The 19,715-nt window shown below is 41.4% G+C and overlaps 2 protein-coding genes across 2 annotated transcripts; both read right to left on the bottom strand.

Annotated features, from left to right (window-relative positions):
- Nucleotides 1-817: 817 nt before the first annotated feature.
- On the bottom strand, nt 818-11,622 carry akap10 (A kinase (PRKA) anchor protein 10). The gene is made up of 15 exons (XM_068331001.1): nt 11,412-11,622; nt 9,187-9,234; nt 8,536-8,721; nt 6,555-7,043; nt 5,359-5,457; nt 5,167-5,251; nt 4,907-5,030; nt 4,634-4,770; nt 3,882-4,026; nt 3,300-3,467; nt 2,997-3,106; nt 2,466-2,548; nt 2,091-2,143; nt 1,872-1,964; nt 818-1,796 (listed from the first exon to the last, which is right to left on the bottom strand). The coding sequence occupies exons 1-15, from the start codon at nt 11,431-11,433 to the stop codon at nt 1,791-1,793; spliced, it is 1,848 nt and encodes a 615-aa protein (XP_068187102.1). The 5' UTR covers nt 11,434-11,622; the 3' UTR covers nt 818-1,790.
- A 4,728-nt stretch (nt 11,623-16,350) lies between these two features.
- On the bottom strand, nt 16,351-19,374 carry LOC137606431 (ester hydrolase C11orf54 homolog). Its single transcript, XM_068331683.1, has 8 exons — nt 19,266-19,374; nt 19,081-19,179; nt 18,196-18,269; nt 18,009-18,110; nt 17,490-17,678; nt 16,923-17,072; nt 16,724-16,840; nt 16,351-16,633 (listed from the first exon to the last, which is right to left on the bottom strand). Exons 1-8 carry the CDS (start codon nt 19,330-19,332, stop codon nt 16,445-16,447), a joined length of 987 nt encoding a protein of 328 aa, XP_068187784.1. The 5' UTR covers nt 19,333-19,374; the 3' UTR covers nt 16,351-16,444.
- Between the last annotated feature and the right edge of the window lie 341 nt (nt 19,375-19,715).

The following is a 19,715-nucleotide window of genomic DNA, read 5'->3' as shown; positions in this document are numbered from 1 at the left end:
TGCAGCTTGACGGAAGATACTCCAGGCCACAGGTACGATCCAGAATTCACCTTGGACTTTGTTCATGCACTTTGTTGGTACCCAGGTTTTTAATAAAATAAACAACTCTGCATTATTCATTAAAAATGTATTTAATCTTTTAAAAATGTTAAATCCCCGCAGTGCAGTCATAAAAAAAAAAAACCTTCGCTCTGACTATGAACAGTAGCGATTCCTTGTATGGATCGCTTCCCAAACATATCGCTGTTATTGGAACAGCGTCTCAGCCAATCAGAGAACGAAGAGTTGTTCTGAAGGTGGGCGTTGCCTCAGCACGTGCGCGCAGGAAGTCTTGTCGCAATTTAGCAGCATAATTGTGAGTTCAAAATTCACGTAAGTGAATTAAACCTAGTACGGTTTACATCGTTATTTCAAAGAATGTTAGGGTATATAAAACTTATTGCGCGCACGAGTTAATTTCGTTACTGTGAGGCGTTAAATAAATTATAGTTTAATATAATTTATTATGCTGGTTAAACTAGTTTAAAATTGAGTGGATCTCTTGACCAAATGCATGCCTGAAACAGTTGTTTGTCAACGTCGCCCCCTGCCGGTCAAACGTGATAATAACAGTTTCGATTAACTTGATTTTTTTACACTATCGAAAATAATCAGTGCAACCATGAAATATTTTCTGTACCAAATTAACGATACTCTGTTATAATCTGATGCGCTTCATCTAAACTATGTAAATAAATAAACAGGGCATACAAAAAACATTGCATAATATATGTATTTAAATCAAACACAATTTAAATATATTATAGATTAAGTACACATACATGTCGGAAAACATTATTGGTACATAGTACCAAGTGTCTTTTCTGGTTCTTCTCATCATGGGTGGCCTCAAAACAACTAAAAAAATAAAAATAAAAAATCATTCACTAAGCAAACATCCCAGTTTACTAGTCCAGTCATCACTGATTTGCTTCAGTGACACAAGAAAAAAACAAAAACTCAATCACCATTAAATAAAAAAGGACTAACATTAATACTACAGGGTAAACCAGAAATCTACATATTTATATACACAGAACATTTAGAACATGAACTCTGGAGTTTTCCCAACACAAGTGGAGCGCTTAAGTTCATTAGGGAGTATTTCTTTTTATACACTTTGAAAAAAGGTGCCAGGAGTTTCAAGAAAGAAGTTAACTCATCAGCTCATCTTCGGATTCACCGTAGCATTCCTAGATGCTCTACAGTACTCAAAACGCCAAGGTAGGACAGCTCACATCAGTGAAAGGGAAACAAAACTAGTCCGGGTAGGCTGAGGGAAGCGAATGCAAAAACTGCACAATGGCAATTTTCATCTTCTTGAGCCTTAAGATACTAAATCTTCAGATTTCCAGATGGAAAAAAAAATCAGGAATGATTATGAAAGATGTGTGGAGTTGCTTCAGCAGGGAGTGAGGTTAATTCAGTCTTTTTCAGACAGCGTGGCTGCAGCACTGCCTCTCCCTGCGGTCTTCCATCCGGCACTGAGTTGAATGTTTCCTTCCTCATGATTTTCTTCCGTTCGCTGTGGTCAACCGCACGCGTACCTTTATAGTGTTATGGAGTAGGACGAGTGGAAGATGATGCATTTCAGCTTTTTCTGTTAGCACACTCATGAACAATCACTCATCCAATCACACACACAACACATACACACACAGATGATAAAACGCCTTGTTCGCTCTCAGAGTGATTCAGTTCATTGTAAAGTGAACCCTGTGTTTGCATTTGGCTTTGGTTCTTCATTGGGGTCATAACTGCAAACAGAAAACAGACCGGCTTTAGTCGCTCCACATCTCAGACAGGAAACAGACTTCAGGGATGTTCCTTACCTTGGTGGACTTGACGGGGCTGTTGTGGTTTGACTGGTGCACGACGTCGTTGACGATCATCTTGGCGATCTGCCACGCCATCTCCTCCTGGGCCTGGATGATCACGGTCACAGCAGAGTTTAAAAAACATTCTTTTAATAAATCAGACGTCGTGGTCTGAACACGTCACGCCACGTGTCTCTGAACCCTGAATCATTCATGAGCGTTTAGTGGGCTCACCTCATCGGAGTTGCCCTGGACCCATTTCTTCATGGCTTGAGAAAACATGGAACCTAAATGACACAAGGGGCCGAGTTAGACACACAAATTATAAATTAATCTGAACAAATACTGAGCTACGAACTGCAGGATGATTTCACTGAATTAATCCTGACACACTGTAAAATGTTCCAAAAGAAATCCCTCCAGTTGTAAGGATATTATAAATTGGTAAAGAGGGGGATTTATTTGATTTTAATGAAAATATTAAATGTAATATTTTAAAAAATCTTTGAGAAGTCTGGGAGCAGCTGATAGATGTCATCCAAATTTCATGGGCAGAGGGAGGATTGCTTTTGAAATACAGAGAGGGAGAGAGAGTCACAGGCATCATGCCTTTGGATTTCTTCACGTCCGGTTCTGGTTCTGCCTCCCTGATGAACTGCCCCATCTCATTGACCTTCCCAAACGTCATCTTTCTGTGCAGAAAACAGGAGAAAAGATGGATGAAGACAGCAAACACCACATCTGTGCTTCTCGGGGTGTTTGCTCAACTTCAACTGCACAAAATCTGACTGGTAGACATGAATTATCTTTGAAAACGGGACTTTTCACAGCACATAAAAACTTAACACAGGAGATAGTATCAAGTTAACTGACATAAGTGTTTAACTCAAATGACAGCGAGGCAAATCAAAGAGGAGGGCGGAGCCCTCAAAGGAAATTAATAAAAGATACATTTGATAAAAGAAAATATTTCAAAAGAACTTTTAAATAAATTATGTCACACAGATTACAAAAGACATTCTGCACACCTTTATGTTTTTAAAAGCACATTGCTTATAGATTGACTTCTGATATGTGGATTATATCCATTTCAAAGCATAATGCAGGGATTTTACATAAACTCTACGTCTTTACTCTCACCCAGCATACGGTCGCTGGTACAAAGACTCGGGGTCCAGGCTGGAGACGTCCACTGTGATGGCCTCGTCAAAGTTCTTCAGGATCTTGATCGCTGCCTTTCTCGCACCGAGCTGTAATGAAGATACGGGTTGAATATCTGAATGCCTCCCCCCAACTACATATGTAGACAATAGGAATGAAACCCTCTAGCATTAACTCAAAGCTCTTCACTGTTCAAGTAATGAGGTGGAGCAGGTCTAAATGTCAGCAGACAGAGGAACATGCCCACAGGGGCTGAAGATGTAGGTTAAAGTTGTGGGTCACCTGAGTCTGGGAGCCATCGCTGACATTTGAACTTGATCGGTTGTTCTCGACGGCCACGCCTTGACCCGGAGTGCTGGCATTCACAAAATCGTCGGCACGCACCGAGTTGATGAGGTCGCTCAGGTATTTGTAGTAAAGGTTGCTGGACAGGAAGCCGGGCATGTAGACCTGAACAAATGCAAAACATGGCGTTATGGGAACAATGAATACTCTGAGGGGGTTTTTTTTTCCCAGGTGCAAAGGTTTGTGACTGACCTTTATGTGAAAGCAACGGCTTTCAGCTTTCATTTCACTGACTAAAGACGGGGTGTGTTTGTTGGTAGCGTAAAAAGACAATTTCGCAATGAATTACACAATGAAGAACACAAACCTTTGGAAGGATCTAATTAAATACCGGAAGACAGATCAAGCTCATGATTTAGAAAGCATCCAATTAAATCTTTAAAAGGGCAAAGTAACTGAATCGGTAATTTTACTGAGGTCTTTATTTTACACTTGATGCCACATTTCCCAGTATCGTAAAAGACAATAAATAAAAGTGCCTTGTAAAACAGCTGATCTGCAGCCAATGGAGAGCCTGACCTTCTCCATGGTGGTCCACGCTTGTCTGAGGGGTGTGGTGAAACAGTCGGGGAGCGGCCCTCCCTCTCGACAGATATTCGACTCGATCCCCATCCTCACGGAGTCGCCAAAGCCCAGAGGGTTGGTGGCCTGGAGTGAGAAATACCTGAACAGGAAGCAGAGGGATGAAGACTTGGTGAGTTTGAAGAAAGTCATCTGCTGGTCGGGAGATTTTACAAAATGCTGCACTCTTCCTTCCCTCTTTCCATCCTTAATACTTTCTTTCCTAACTTCCTACTTTTTTTTCCTTTCTTACTTCCTATTTTTCTTCCACATATCATCCATCCTGCCTACTTGGTTCCTTCTATTCTTTCTTCTGACTTTCCTTCTTATCTACGCACTTTCTTCCCGCACTCTGCTAACCAGAGTGAAACAGGAAGCCTAAATGAACACTAGTGATTCTGTAAATCTATTAAAATATTATTGGCTCTTAATTTGCCTTTCCTTTTTTTTAACTCTTTTGTCCATTATGGGATCCTGTAGGAGTGATGATGTTCAAACCGATTAATAAACAGACTGTTATATCGGACTGAGAGGAATTATTTAACATCTGCACTGGTAATGTTAGGAAATCAGGGCCTTATGAAAAAGAAAACCATATTATTTCGATATTTAGTAAACTACTAGGAATCAGCTGATCCAGAATACGTCTGTTTCTTCAGTTGAACTGACTCCTCCAAGTAAAAAGAGACTTAAAAGTGTCAGCGGCCTACTTGTCGTAGAGGATCATGGCATCGTTTTGAGCCTCCTGGCCGTCATACTGGCCCTTTTTAGCTGCAAGCTGGTTCTGGAAGTTATCAGCTGCCAACCAGAACTGCAAAACGTTCATCGCCTCTTCCTTCTCCATGTACTGCAGAGACGGACACGCCAGTCAGGGCAGGTTATGGAACAGGTTATGGATTTACTACACATCCCTTGCACATGCTATCAAGAGGAGGCGCAGGGACATGCGTTTGACACGAGATGTCATAATGAGATGAACTCACCTCAGAGAAGTAGAACAGAGCCGATTCACAAAACAAGATGTCAGCCAGGAACACAGAGCCGCTAGTCAAAACTTCAATCTGGTATTTACAGAAATGATGGCTCCGCAGAAATTCACTAAAGTGCCTTGAAATGAAAGCAAAGAAGGAGGTGAAGAGAGCTGCTCTTGCTCGATTACAAAGGACACGAGTCGGACTTAAATGTTGGCGTAAAAAGAGCGGCTGTGGGGAAACTCTTCTAGAATGAATGTACAGAAACTCACTGCTGCTCCATGATCGCCACGACGACCGACTGTGCAATGACAAAGCAGTTTGGGTCCACCATGCCGTCCTCGCCACATATCTTAGCTAAAGGAAAAGAACAGGATCACTAGACTGATTTAATGACTGATTGCGTTTTGCAACTCAAACCAGATATGAATAACCTATCGGTGATATCTGTATCTGTGTCTCACCAACGATGTCGTTTCTGAGCGGCTCTGTGATGGGGATGGGCCTCGCGGCGTCTGGAGAGATGTATTTGGTGAAGATTGTAACTGCATCTTTTTCTATACCTGAATAGAACGACAAGCCACAGCAACGCCACAAGATGTTAAACTGCTGCAGATGAGGCTGAACAAGACGACCTGATTGAAACTCTAACAGCGGAAAATCAGGCGAATCACAGGATGGAAATCTGACATTTTTTCAAATTCATTCCTGAATGTGAAGAAGGTCAAAGCGTCCGCGTGACTCCGCACTGACCCGTGGCTTCCTTTACAGTTATAACTTATTACCCATCGCTACAGTTGAAGGACATTTTGGATGCATCGTGACCCCTTCAGTCTATTCCCTTTACAATTGATGCAGACTCAGAACAGTAGAAGCTAGTGGTATAGAATCCCAGAATGCTTTGTGAACAGAGGCAGCATGGCTACCGCTCCAATAAAACAAGTGCATGATGTTATACTGTACATCTTCATTAACAACTGGTAAAAAGTCAAAAAAATAACATAAAATATCTGATGAATTTAGATGATAATGGTTAAGGAATTTGATTGTTATAATGCACTTTAGAAACATTTATATTTTTTTTACTTGTTGATTTCATGCTGTTCTGGACAATAACCATATATTTTTAATCAGTATTATTTTCACCTGTTCTTTTGTTCTATCGCGTGAATCAGGTCAGACTTATCATCTGATGATAACGGCAGCAGCAACAGGTTTGTGTAAAACTAATGATTTCATGTTTTCAAGGGGACGCCTGAACAAACCAGGAATCTAATCTGAAGAAGAAGAAGATGAAGAAATGTGTTGCTGACCTGCTACAGGAGTGAGAGACCTGACTGTTGGATTCCTTTGCTAATGAATAAAAGTCTGATCATTTACATTATGGTTTGAAAAATTATGTAATGATGAGCAGTATCCTATTTTGTAGATAAAAAAAATTTAAACCTACTCTTAACTCTGTTAAGAGGGGTAAGCGTCTGGAATTGGGTCTGGGTGATTTCGAGATGATCAAACTTCATTAAATTTTTTTACAAAAAAATCATTTTAAAATAATTTATAATGCTGTCATGTCCGGATTATAAACACCCTGAAAAATTCAGCAGTAAGAGACACAACTGTTAAACACATAGAGAGAAAAGCTTGTTTAAAGGCGACTCACTTTTCATGAGTTTGTCAGACAGGTCCTGCAGGGCGCTGCTTGGCTGGATTTTGTTGGGTGTCCCTGTCCTGGAGGGCGTCTGGCTAATGGGAGTGTCTGTTTGAGGGGTGCCGGGTCTCAAGCCTGCATCTATGACGGAGGAGTCAGGCGGCGGCGGCGGCGCAAGGCCTTCACTGCTACTGTCCTGTCCCAGAGCTGTGGTCGCACACTGGGCCGGGTCCTGCAGCTCCGAGCTGTCCTGGGTGGGAGGGACGGGCTCGGCCAGCGTGCTGTGCTTGACGGAGTTAAGACTGTGAGCTCTGACCCGGGACCAGCTGGTAGAGCGGAAACTCTCCGCCTCCAACCAGAAGCGAACCAGTTGGTCGGCGCCTTTTAGTTCCATGAAATGCATATAATGGGGTATTGCCACGTTGTCCTGAAGGACGTGATCCACCGTCTTGGAGAGGCGGGAGCGACTTTCTTGGGGCTGGTAATTCACACTGGAATGACCTGGAGAAAACCAATGAGCACACAGTTCAGCAAAGGACTCAGCAGAATCCTGCTGTTAACCGGAAACAGCATAAAGATGGACGATATTGAAGATCTTGTACTTCGATTGGCAGCTGAGCCAAATATTTAATATCTTCACCAACTTACTAGGATATTCGGCGACAGAAGCATCAGAAAAAAACCCGTACATTCATATCAAAATAAAACTGATGCTGCTTTAAAGAGCAAAGCCATATTCGACCGCATGAAAAGACTGAGCAGCGCTCGCCCCTTTATTTAAAGCTTTCAACTTTCACATTCAATGAAAGATAAAATGAGCAGTATATTGATGGGAGCGGCAACATGAAGAGAAAGATTCTTTTTTCAAAAGTGAATTTTCTTTGCTTTGCTCTCATAATTTACCAGGAAGTGTGAGGTGAATTTTAACCACGCCAGGGTGTTTGTTTTGAAACGCTTTGAGTTTCCGGCTCTCCGTCCGTCCATATGAGGGCTGCATTAAAATATGTAATTTCACAGTTGATTTAACCCCAGCAAACTTTTTCAGAATCCCAGGATAATAGATTGAGTGTTTTTCACTCCTATGTGTATGAAGTAGTCAGTATAGCAACCTGTGAAAGCTCCTAAGCTCTAAAATACAACAGTAAGCTTGTGAATTATGATAATGCGTGAAAAGCCGCAGTTAGACTGAAGTGTGGGCCGACGCTTCCTGAAATGTTTTTTACCCTTTGAAAACAAAACAGGGCTGAAAAAATGCATCGAGCAGCGGGAGGTGGTTCTAAGTCGGCCTGCTCACATTGCTTAAGATCACACAGCCGACGCTGCATTAACACTGAAAGCTGTTAGAAACCACAGAAACCAGCGTGACATCCGTCTCTAGCGTCAGATAGTCGTGAAGCCTCATTTACAAATCATTTCTACAACCAGTAAAAAGTCTGCCACGGAGCTCTCTGCTCTGCTCTGTTCTTTACATCCGTCACATGACCACATCACAAACTCCAGTCAGCCATGTAGCTGCTTCCTTCGTCTTCTGGTAGAAAAACAGGCCAGGAATCACGGGCGCCTGTTTTCATTCAGATTTTGTGGTCTGGGCTGCAGCACAGGTTCCTCCACCTGCCTGTCACTCCAGCTTCTCTACGGACGACTGGCTCGTACAGTTTCTGTCAGCGTAGACGATCGGCTACTTAACATACCTTCACACCATCTCATCCCAGTACTTGACGCACATGCTAGTAATCTCATTGTACAGCAGGAAAAGGATGGTGTTTACGAAGCCTAGCAATATGAAAGCACCGAATGAATCAAAACTATTTTATAACATAAGATAAAATATATCTTTACTGGTCCCACAGTGGGGAAATTTCCATTTTTACGAGAACTAAAGCATTATTTAGCAGATTTATGATAAGATTTTAAACCGAAGCAAAGACAGCAGTCAGCTGGCACATATATAATAAAAAATATATATAATACACAAGCACATAAGGCTCTTTACCAAGATCTCCGAAGTGTGCAGCCTCCATGTGACTGGGCTGTTTTTTGAGGATGGCGGTGCGACCGCGAGCGAAGGAGTCCATGTTGGCAGAGATGGCACTGATGGCCACATGGCTGGGCCCGGCAGCTTCCTGGATGGCAATGTGGTTCCTCGCTGCTTGTGATGGAGAGTGAGGACTGGCTGGAGCTGTAAGAGGAAGAAAAATAAAGGAAGAAAGGATCATAATGACATCAATGTTCCTCAGTGGTCTGAACGTATGACATCGATGTGACTGGTATGAAAAGGTCTTTTTTTTTTTGTTTGTTTTTTCAAAGCAAAGCCTCTTGAATGAGCTCACAGTTCATGTGCAGACGCCTTAGGATGTGAGGAATGTTTGAGGAAACAGACAGCTCAGTGTGTGTTTGAATGAGAGTTGAAAGTGTTTCACTTGAAGGTCAAATTTTGCTTCTTTTGATCATTTAAAATCCTCCGACTTCTTGATCTCTTCTCCCTGTAACCTCACTCTTCCACTTGGGTCCCTCTCATTCACACACATGTACTCTGTCTTACTGCGGATAACCTTCATCACAACCAACCATAAAGATTTAAAATAGTCCTTTAAGAAAGGCTCCTCTCAGCTCTAGGAGCAAAGACATCTGATGAAGAACTCACCTCTACTGACTTTAGCATCGTTCACTCTCTCTGGCTCTTTGCTTTTGGCTGTAGGCAAGAAGATGAAAGTGAGTTTGGAACAAAACAGATTTTTGGTTCAACATGAGACTCACAGAGGAGGAGCGTCAGTGTAGTTCCACCACTAACACCGGAATGACATCATAAGAAAATGATGACATACTAGAAAAATACCTGTGAAGAGCCGCAAGGTGCGAACTCATGAATCACTGCTGACAAATGAGTGTAAATGAGACGTCTGGGTACAGACAGAAAAGACCCTCGTCTGATTGACTGAAGGTTTAAAAGCTATAATAAAATAAACAGTGTCACAGCTGATGACACCGTTTATCAAATACCATAAATGCGTGTCACATTTGTGTTACTGAACACAAATTTGACACGCAGAATGTTTTCACTATAATTATGTGTTATCGAGTGCATGATGACCTCAGACCAAGCAAGGCTAAGATGCTGCGAGCAAAGACGGACGATGGAGCGATCTGTCGTAGCAACAATAAGAGATGGACCTCCTGTGGATCACGTACTGCCGATATGTTTAATTCATCTGAACCCTGAGACTGAAGCTGACACGCTTGGCTCTGTGTTCTACACACCACGGGTCTCTCCAGATAATGTACTTCAACCTAATGAGCATGATCACTACTTACTGTATCAGACTGTAAATGCTATGCTTACAAAGTCAATGAAAGCGTTCTGGCCTCTTGTTATCGACTCCATCTAAACACTATGAATTTATTGTCTGCTGATAATACACACTTCCCATTATCTGGCCTATTATTATTATTATTATTTATTAATAATAATAATACATGTTCCAAATATATCATACATCCCTACTTCACAAGAACTCTGAAAGGTTTTTTCCTCAAGAGCACGAATCACAGATTCATGGCTGTGAAGGAATGCACTTAAAGTAATGCTGAGTGGTACTGTGGCTTGTCCGAAGGACGAACACTGAGGAACATTATGTAGGCCTGATATGAACTTCAACTTACCGAAGGACAAATGAACCAAAAAGGAGTAGAAATGATGAATAATCAGTAGAAAACAATGATGGACAAACTAGGATGAATGAAGTAAAACCTATAGCTGTTCTGTGTTGACACTGAAGGTCATAGTCATTTTATGATCATGATCTTGCTTGTCTATAAAGTCTACTCAGCATTACTTCAAACCAGGCTTATAACGAGTAACTCTTACTTCCTGTTGGTCAATCTAGTTCAAATCGGTGGGAGTTCATTCACTAATGTTTCCTCATTTTGAAACCTGCTGGGTCAGCTGTTTTAACAGTTCGGCTAGGAATGCTAAAAAATCTATCTCACTAAAAAAAAAAGTCGAGGGGCTGTAAAATGTTCCGATTTTTTTACAACTGATTTTGGTGATGTGTTGGTTCATTTTGAAGGTTACTGTATTGTGCTGCATTATACAGCATTTAAAATGACTATAAAATTAAATTAAAGACTGCTTACTATCTATGACGGCTGGAGTTACTACAGCTAGATGAGCTCTAGCAGGTGGGTAATTTAAATGAACACAAAATACACGAAACTGATGAACAATATCTTATTTCTTATACATAGTGGTAAAGCTAAAACATGTGGGGCTGTATGTTTAGGACCTGCCATGTGGTTTAGAGCCAACACAATCCAATCAGATCCCAGTGCCTCAATAAGTTTTTTTTCACGTTAGCAGCATCCAAGCCACTCAGAAATTTCACACTTTATGATGATTTATGATAAAGATACTGGTAAAATGATATAATATCTGTTTTTGAAGTTTCTTGTTGTCTAAGGTAGGAAGAAGTAAAGCTAACTTGGTGGCATATTCGTCTGTCCTTTCTATTAAAAGACAGCTATTACAGTTAGCACTGTTCAATTAGGATTTAATAAACTGTTTTATAAACACATATTCGTGTTGATACGTCTAAGAAATAAACTACTGAATGTAGATTTATTAGATTTAGATTTATTACGATTCAGGCTAACACTAGTCAAGACTGGGAGCCTCGGCGGCTAACGCTAAGCTAACTGTGTTACTGCGGAGAGCAGAAAAGCTGATTTGAAACGAACACCCAGGTGCATTTGGTTCTTCTGTTTTCTCGACTCCATTCGGTTCATTTTATCAGGGACGACGCTCCGCTTTGCCGGGCCCGATTTGCGGTTAACCACCGTGGACGTGACAGACTGCGGAAGGTGCCTCCTTACCTTTCCTCTTGAAAAACGACATGACGGGTTTCACACTCTGAACGTTTCCTCAACTCACAGACACCATCCCGTGAATTCGCGGGTCCCTTCATTCAAATATATCTGATCCATACGCTCCTGAAGCAAAAAAAGGATTATCATTAATTCAACCCCAATAAGTACTTCCAAATCCAATTTAGTTCAAATTTAATGCCAGCAACGCAGCCATATTGTCAATAAACATCTTACTTCCGGGCTGGTGCTGCAGCAGCATTATGGGAAATATTGTAATACCTATTTTATTCAGAAGAGGTCGCTGTATCTCCATTTTTAAAAGACATTTAAAATGGATTTACAGTCATTACTGTATTGCTTCTTTTATTATTTTTGTTAAAAAAAAATTCAAATGTTTGTGTCAGGTTCAAACAACCTGGAACATTTAAAACACAGACAAAAAAGGAGAAGACAACAGTTTATATTTTTTACTCGCGAGGAGAACGGACAGAGATGTACCCGCTACAAAAGTCTATCCGCTCTAAGGATTTCTCTGCCGAACCCTCTTTTTATTTAGGGCAGTCCCTGTTTACATTTATTTTTTCTAAGGGATGGGGGGCAGAAAGACAACAGTAAAACATCATCTGGCATGATGCAATAAAAAAGTGACACAGTCATTCTAATCTGTTTTAGGGCATCCTCTCCTCTGAAGATAACAACCATTGTCATTCTTATTGTCATTCAGAGGTCGCATCCTGCTCAAATGGCTCCCACCAACACTCTGGTGGTCCCCCTGCTGGTTTCGTCTGACTAGAAAAGAACTTAAAACATTGCAATACACTTCATACAGATATAAACATTAACATGGCCATGCTACAAAGAATAAAGGAATATAAAAAGAGTAAATATGAAATGTAGCCGCAAGAGGACACACGCCAGTGTCTTATTGTGCCGGTCCCAAGCCCGGATAAATACAGAGGGTTGCGTCAGGAAGGGCATCCGGCGTAAAACTTTTGCCATATCAAAGATGCGAATCAAACCTATGACTTCCATACCGGATCGGTCGAGGCCCGGGTTAACAACGACCGCCATCGGCGCTGTTGACCTACAGGGCGCCGGTGGAAATTGGATTACTGTTGGTCGAAGAAGGAGAGGAGGAAAGTGCGTCCGCACGAAGAAAGAGAAGAGGAACACCAAGAGTATAGGACTGAGAGTAGGGACGTTGAATGTTGGAACTATGACAGGAAAAGGTAGAGAGTTGGTTGACATGATGCAGAGGAGGAAGGTAGACATACTGTGTGTCCAGGAGACCAGGTGGAAAGGTAGCAAGGCTAGAAGTTTAGGAGCAGGGTTCAAGTTGTTCTATCATGGTGTAGATGGGAAGAGAAATGGAGTAGGAGTTATCTTGAAGGAGGAGTTTGTTAGGAATGTCCTGGAGGTAAAACGAGTGTCAGATAGAGTGATGAGTCTGAAGCTAGAAATAGAAGGTGTGATGTTCAATGTTGTTAGCGGGTATGCTCCACAGGTAGGATGTGAGCTGGAGGAGAAGGAGAAATTCTGGTTGGACTTTGATGAAGTGATGCAGAGCATGCCTAGAAGTGAGAGAGTTGTCATTGGAGCAGACTTCAATGGACATGTTGGTGCAGGAAACAGAGGTGATGAGGAGGTGATGGGCAGGTTTGGTATCCAGGAGAGGAACGCAGAAGGACAGATGGTAGTTGACTTTGCAAAAAGGATGGAAATGGCTGTAGTGAATACTTTCTTCCAGAAGAGGCAGGAACATAGAGTGACCTATAAGAGTGGCGGTAGGAGCACACAGGTAGACTACATCTTGTGTAGACGGTGTAACCTGAAAGAGATCAGTGACTGCAAAGTAGTGGTAGGTGAGAGTGTAGCCAAACAGCATAGGATGGTGGTGTGTAGGATGACTCTGGTGGTGAGGAAGATGAAGAGGGCAAAGGCAGAGCAGAAGACAAAATGGTGGAAGCTGAAAAAGGAAGAATGTTGCATGACTTTTAGGAAGGAGTTAAGACAGGCTCTGGGTGGTCAGGAGGTGCTTCCAGATGACTGGACAACTACAGCTAATGTGATCAGGGAGACAGGTAGGAGAGTACTTGGTGTGTCATCTGGAAGGAAAGTAGATAAGGAGACTTGGTGGTGGAATGAGGAGGTACAGGAGTGTATACAGAGAAAGAGGTTAGCCAAGAGGAAGTGGGACACTGAGAGGACTGAGGAGAGTAGACAGGAGTACAGTGAGATGCAGCGTAAGGTGAAGGTAGAGGTAGCAAAGGCCAAACAAGAAGCTTATGATGACTTGTATGCTAGGTTGGACAGTAAGGAGGGAGAGACTGATCTATACCGGTTGGCAAGACAGAGAGATAGAGATGGGAAGGACGTGCAGCAGGTTAGGGTGATTAAGGATAGAGATGGAAGTCTATTGACAGGTGCCAGTAGTGTGATGGGAAGATGGAAAGAGTACTTTGAAGAGTTGATGAACGTGGAAAATGAGAGGGAACAAAGACTAGAAGAGGTGACTGTTGTGGACCAGGATGTAGCAAAGATTAGTCAGGATGAAGTGAGGAGGGCATTGAAGAGGATGAAGAGTGGAAAGGCAGTCGGTCCTGATGATATACCTGTAGAGGTATGGAAGTGTCTAAGAGAGGTGGCGGTAGAGTTTCTGACTGGGTTGTTCAACAGGATCTTAGATAGTGAGAAGATGCCTGAGGAATGGAGGAGAAGTGTGCTGGTGCCCATTTTTAAGAACAAGGGAGATGTGCAGAGTTGTGGCAACTACAGAGGAATAAAGCTGATGAGCCATACAATGAAGTTATGGGAAAGAGTAGTGGAAGCTAGACTAAGGGCAGAAGTTAACATTTGTGAGCAGCAGTATGGTTTCATGCCAAAAAAGAGTACTACTGATGCAGTATTTGCTTTGAGGATGTTGATAGAGAAGTACAGAGAAGGCCAGAGGGAGCTGCATTGTGTTTTTGTAGATCTGGAGAAAGCTTATGACAGGGTGCCCAGAGAGGAACTGTGGTATTGTATGAGGAAGTCTGGAGTGGCAGAGAAGTATGTTAGAGCAGTGCAGGACATGTATGAAGACTGTAAGACAGTGGTGAGGTGTGCTGTAGGTGTGACAGAGGAGTTCAAGGTGGAGGTGGGACTGCATCAGGGATCAGCTCTGAGCCCCTTCTTGTTTGCCATGGTGATGGACAGGCTGACAGACGAGGTTAGACAGGAATCTCCATGGACTATGATGTTTGCAGATGACATTGTGATCTGTAGTGAGAGCAGGGAACAGGTGGAGGAGAAGCTAGAGAAGTGGAGGTTTGTCCTGGAAAGGAGAGGAATAAAGGTTAGCCGCAGTAAGACAGAGTACATGTGTGTGAATGAGAGGGACCCAAGTGGAATAGTGAGGTTAGAGGGAGAAGAGATCAAGAAGGTGGAGGATTTTAAGTACTTAGGCTCAACAGTCCAGAGCAATGGAGAGTGTGGAAAAGAGGTGAAGAAGCGTGTACAGGCAGGATGGTACGGGTGGAGGAAAGTGTCAGGTGTGATGTGTGATAGAAGAGTATCAGCTAAAATGAAAGGAAAGGTGTACAAAACTGTGGTAAGACCAGCGATGTTGTTTGGTCTAGAGACAGTGTCACTGAAGAAAAGACAGGAGAAAGAGCTGGAGATGAAGATGCTAAGGTTCTCTCTGGGAGTGACCAGGACGGATAGGATCAGGAATGAGTACATCAGAGGGACAGCACATGTTAGAGGTTTTGGAGATAAAGTCAGAGAGGCCAGACTGAGATGGTTTGGACATGTCCAGAGGAGAGATAGTGAATATATTGGTAGACGGATGTTGAGTTTTGAACTGCCAGGCAGGAGGCCTAGAGGAAGACCAAAGAGGAGGTTTATGGATGTAGTGAGGGAAGACATGAAGGTAGTTGGTGTGAGAGAAGAGGATTCAAAGGACAGGGCTAGATGGAGGAAATTGATTCGCTGTGGCGACCCCTGAAGGGAAAAGCCGAAAGGAAAAGAAGAAGAAAAAGAGTAAATATGAGATAATTTATATACATTATTCTAACAGTTTGGATGCAAATATTTTATCCCAGCGAATGGAACCAAACTCCATAAAGAAATTCTTCACTGTTCCTCTTTTAGCATACACACAATAAATGGTTTTCTCATTTATTCTTCTGGACACCTATGGAGACAGAGAAGAATGGGTGGTCCAATATTTTTTAACAGCTTAAGGAACTTGAATTCAGTTACCACAGGTTAATCTAAATCTTAATCTTTTAGGTAGTTGTGGGGAATAGTCTAATATTAAAACCAAAAAAAAGTTACCTTAACCAAGCTAATAATTGACGTTGCAAAAGATCACACACATTTGTTTCCAAGATAACTCACAAAACAAGTGGATTTTGCTCAGCCATTACAGAGAGAATATGTTTACGAACCTGTTTCCTCATAGTTGGCTGAATAATTTGAGTTAAGGTAGCTTTAGGGCAGAGATTTTTTAAATCAAACTACTTAAATAAACAAAAACACTTTACACAGTTTGCTAAACATTTTCTCAAAGACAGCTTTACTTTGAGGTGAGATGCAAACGTTCATCCACTTGTAAGTCTGAGATAATGATAGGCCAATCGAACTAAAAAATAGCCAATAATAACTCACAATGCTCTACTTTTACACATAACAACTCCAGATCATTATCGAGATGAGAGAGCTTCCATTATAGTGTGTATTTGTAGGAGAATAACAAAGTAACAGAAAAAAAGTAACAGTAACAAAGAGGGTTGGAGATACGATACTGCCATCAATCAATCAATGCAGAAAATTCAGATTAGGATTCATTCAATGGATTTCATGTATACCTGAAAAGTATTATTATGGTTAATATCTGAAACTAGTGATGTAAAGATTGATAAAAAGTACACAAACTCAAGTTCATTTTATAACATTTATTCCTGTAAGACTTTGTAAGGTAATCTGCTAGGCATCATTTCTGAACACATGATGTATTGTGTTTAGATGATCCTGAGATGCTCTGCTGTAAGCGTGAATCAATCTTTTATGATTGATTTATTATTGATGGCGTGGTACTCTGTTGGCTTGTCGATGCGGTACACAAACTCTGCAGGCATGAAGTAGCCCAGGTACTCCACAGTGTCAGGTGTGGTGTCTATGTGGTAGTGGCCACCTTCTCCATGGTGGCTGAAGCAGTGGGTGTGCTCAATACGCAGGTCCATATCCTAAAAACATTTTTTCAAAAACAATGAGATAAAACTACTTCAATGAATACAATGGTTGAAACGGTGTGAGCTCACACTGAGTTTACATACAGGGTCTTTGGACACCAGCACTGTTGGGCAAATGACCGGTGCATTGATTTCAAAGATCCTGAGAAAATCTCCGGCTTTATCTGGAGTCTGGATGGGACAATCTGTGATCTCTCTGGGCTATCAATGAGCAGACAAAAGGACATCAATACATGGAAAAACAGTGATAAATTGTCCTTTGTGTGTCATGTCCAACGTTTACCATGAGGTGAACTCTAGCTTTCCCTTTCTGCAAGAGGAAGGTGCCTCCCAAAGCCATGCTTTTATCTGGGTAGTGCTCTCTAAGAATTCTCCTCAACGCCGTCACAATGCTGTAGTTTCCTGTCCTCTTGTTGGCCCTCACCTCTATGACCTGGACAGGAGCACAGAAGATGATTATGACATCTCATCTTACGTCCTCACTTTTCTTCAGTTCCTTTCCTAATATTTATCTCTTAATTGCTGAGAGCACACATGGGAGGAGCCAGAAGGCCATGCATGACACTGTTAGCAAAGTTATTAAATTACAGGTAATTGCTCATGTGATTAAAGTTAATTTAAGATTTAAATTGCTTTGTTAATTCCCTGTGGGAGAAATTCTTTTTTCACTCAATATATTAAACGCACATACCTGAGCGTGCGCGCACGCGCACACACATGCACACACACCTAGAAACAACTTGTGGGGTTCGGTGCCTTGTTCAAGGGCACAATGGCAGATGAGCTGATACCCCTGCCACTTCAAGTACAACTAAAGTAACCCTTTTGCCTGCATTTCTTTTCAGATTACCTTTCCAGGCTTCCCTTCACATGCATACAGATTGCCCAGCGGTCCAATCTTGTTATCAGAGGTTATCTCGCTGTATTTTCCTTGGAAGCATTTGCCTTTTTCGTTGCCATTTGCTGGACTGATGCAGGTGTAGTAGCTGCTATTCACTGCAGGCCTTCCCTCCAGCTCAGTCAGAATCAGAGTAATCACCTGCAGATCACATCAACCTGGTTATTACAACTCTGACCTTCACTTTCTTTCAATCACAGATCATTATACTTTTTCACTACTTCACATTTAAGTTCTCAGAGAGTCCTGTCACTAACAAAACAAAGCAACTCATGTCTGGTCAAATGTGCCGTTTATGCCCCAAAGACCAAAGACCATTCAAACAAAGGACCAAAGTTTATTTTTCTTTCAAGTAGCACTTAGTCTGCAGAAATGGCTGTACACGCATCAACAGCAGTAAATTGTCCTAAGTGATGATATGAAGATATTGTAGCGCGGTGATCGAGTGTCATGGGGCAAAATTGATTTCACCTCTGCATTAAATCCAAGAATTTTGGAGGGACCTCTCGTTGCACCGAGTATGAAGGCTCCTGGCAGGTCCAGCTGCTTTGATATGACGTTCATGTCATATTCCTTGGAGGAGGAGAAGCAATTTAATAATAATCCCATTCGCTGCCAGGTATTGCTCAATGTGTTTGAATAACTTTGTCAAATGCACCTTGTCCCGGTCAGCCATGGACACCAAGTTTTGCACACTACCAATATCAGTGATGCGAGGGCTTCCACACAAGCCTACAAAGTTGACATGAAGAGAAACATGACACAAATCTGGGTGTCTCAAAAATGTACTGGTACAATGTGTGGTGATGAGGACAGACTGTACTCTCTACCATGTGTGAATGTGAAAAACTAACTGAATAAGTTCACATTTGCTTAATAAAAAAATTTAAAAAAGCAAAACTTTCAGGTCCCTAAAAACTAATCTAAAAAACAGCTGAAACTTTGGAAAACGGAATGACCAGAGTTCATCTTACCTCAAGAAAATATTGCATCCCTGGGATGCACTTCAATAAAAATTTGTGCATCCCATCATGACGTTTATGCATCCCAAAACCAATAACAGAAAATAAGGTAGAAGCATACGCAAGGGTTGGGTTTTGTTAATAGTACGTTATAACAACTAAACAAACTGTAAATTTTAATGTTTTTATTAATAATATCATAAAAGGAAAAAGGAAAAAAAATAATATGTAATTTTACTCTTTAGCAAAATGTTAAAGCCTGGTAGTTATTTTAAAAAAATAAAGATGTAATACAGTTGTTGTTGTTTTTTCACTTTTGCTTTTCACTCAATAGTTTTTTTTGTCTTTGATTCGTATATTCTCCTGTGGAACCGGCATCGAGCTGAAAGAGCCTTCTCCACACACATTTCAATAATAACTGTCAGTAATATCTGTCTCTTTTTCTTCATTAACTTTTGATTGTTTTTTTTTTATGCAAGAAAGCACTCATTGTCACTTGCTTTTTCTCCAACTTTTTAACTTTTTTCATATGTAGAAAGAATGTGTGTTAACAATGTGATGCACATGAGGTGAGCTCTTACCTCTGGCAGGAAACTGGAAGGGTTCTTGGGTGAGATCTGGGCAGTCCACAACACTCACCTGGACCTCAGCAAAGTTGTTTTTCAGTCCTGCCTGCAGAACTGCAACCAGACATATGTATCTCATATTGGTATTTTCTTTATTTATTGAACTTGGTCTGTGTCACTAAGAAATATAAAGCCCTCACCACCACGCAGCTCATCTAAATCTGGTGAGTGCAGCTGAACCTTCTCAGTTTTGTGGTCCCCTGTCATCGTTGCTGTGGAAGAGATGCGTCAGAAAACTGTTGAAAGAGCAGAAGAAGAGCGAAGAGTAGCAGAGGTCCTGTCTGATTTATACCTAAACCAAAGAGTACATATTAACGAGATTGTTCCCTCCCCTACAGCCTTTCCTGGCGCTGCAGTTTTCGTTTTTGTACGATATTTGAAATAATTCCGTATAGGACGTGAAGACAACGTACTAATTAACCATAATTGTTGCTATTATGTTGATTTTCATTAAGTGTGATATGAAATTAAGGGAATTATTAATAATTGTAATCAAATAACGATATAAACAGATATGCTAGATGAACTACGTAATTATAAGCATGCAGTATTTGATTGGACATTCAATTTGTATTCAAACAAGTGTTTTA

This window comes from Antennarius striatus, chromosome 13 (assembly GCF_040054535.1).
Source record: "Antennarius striatus isolate MH-2024 chromosome 13, ASM4005453v1, whole genome shotgun sequence".
Taxonomy (NCBI): Eukaryota; Metazoa; Chordata; class Actinopteri; order Lophiiformes; family Antennariidae; genus Antennarius; species Antennarius striatus.
This window is presented reverse-complemented; position numbering and strand designations above follow the sequence as displayed.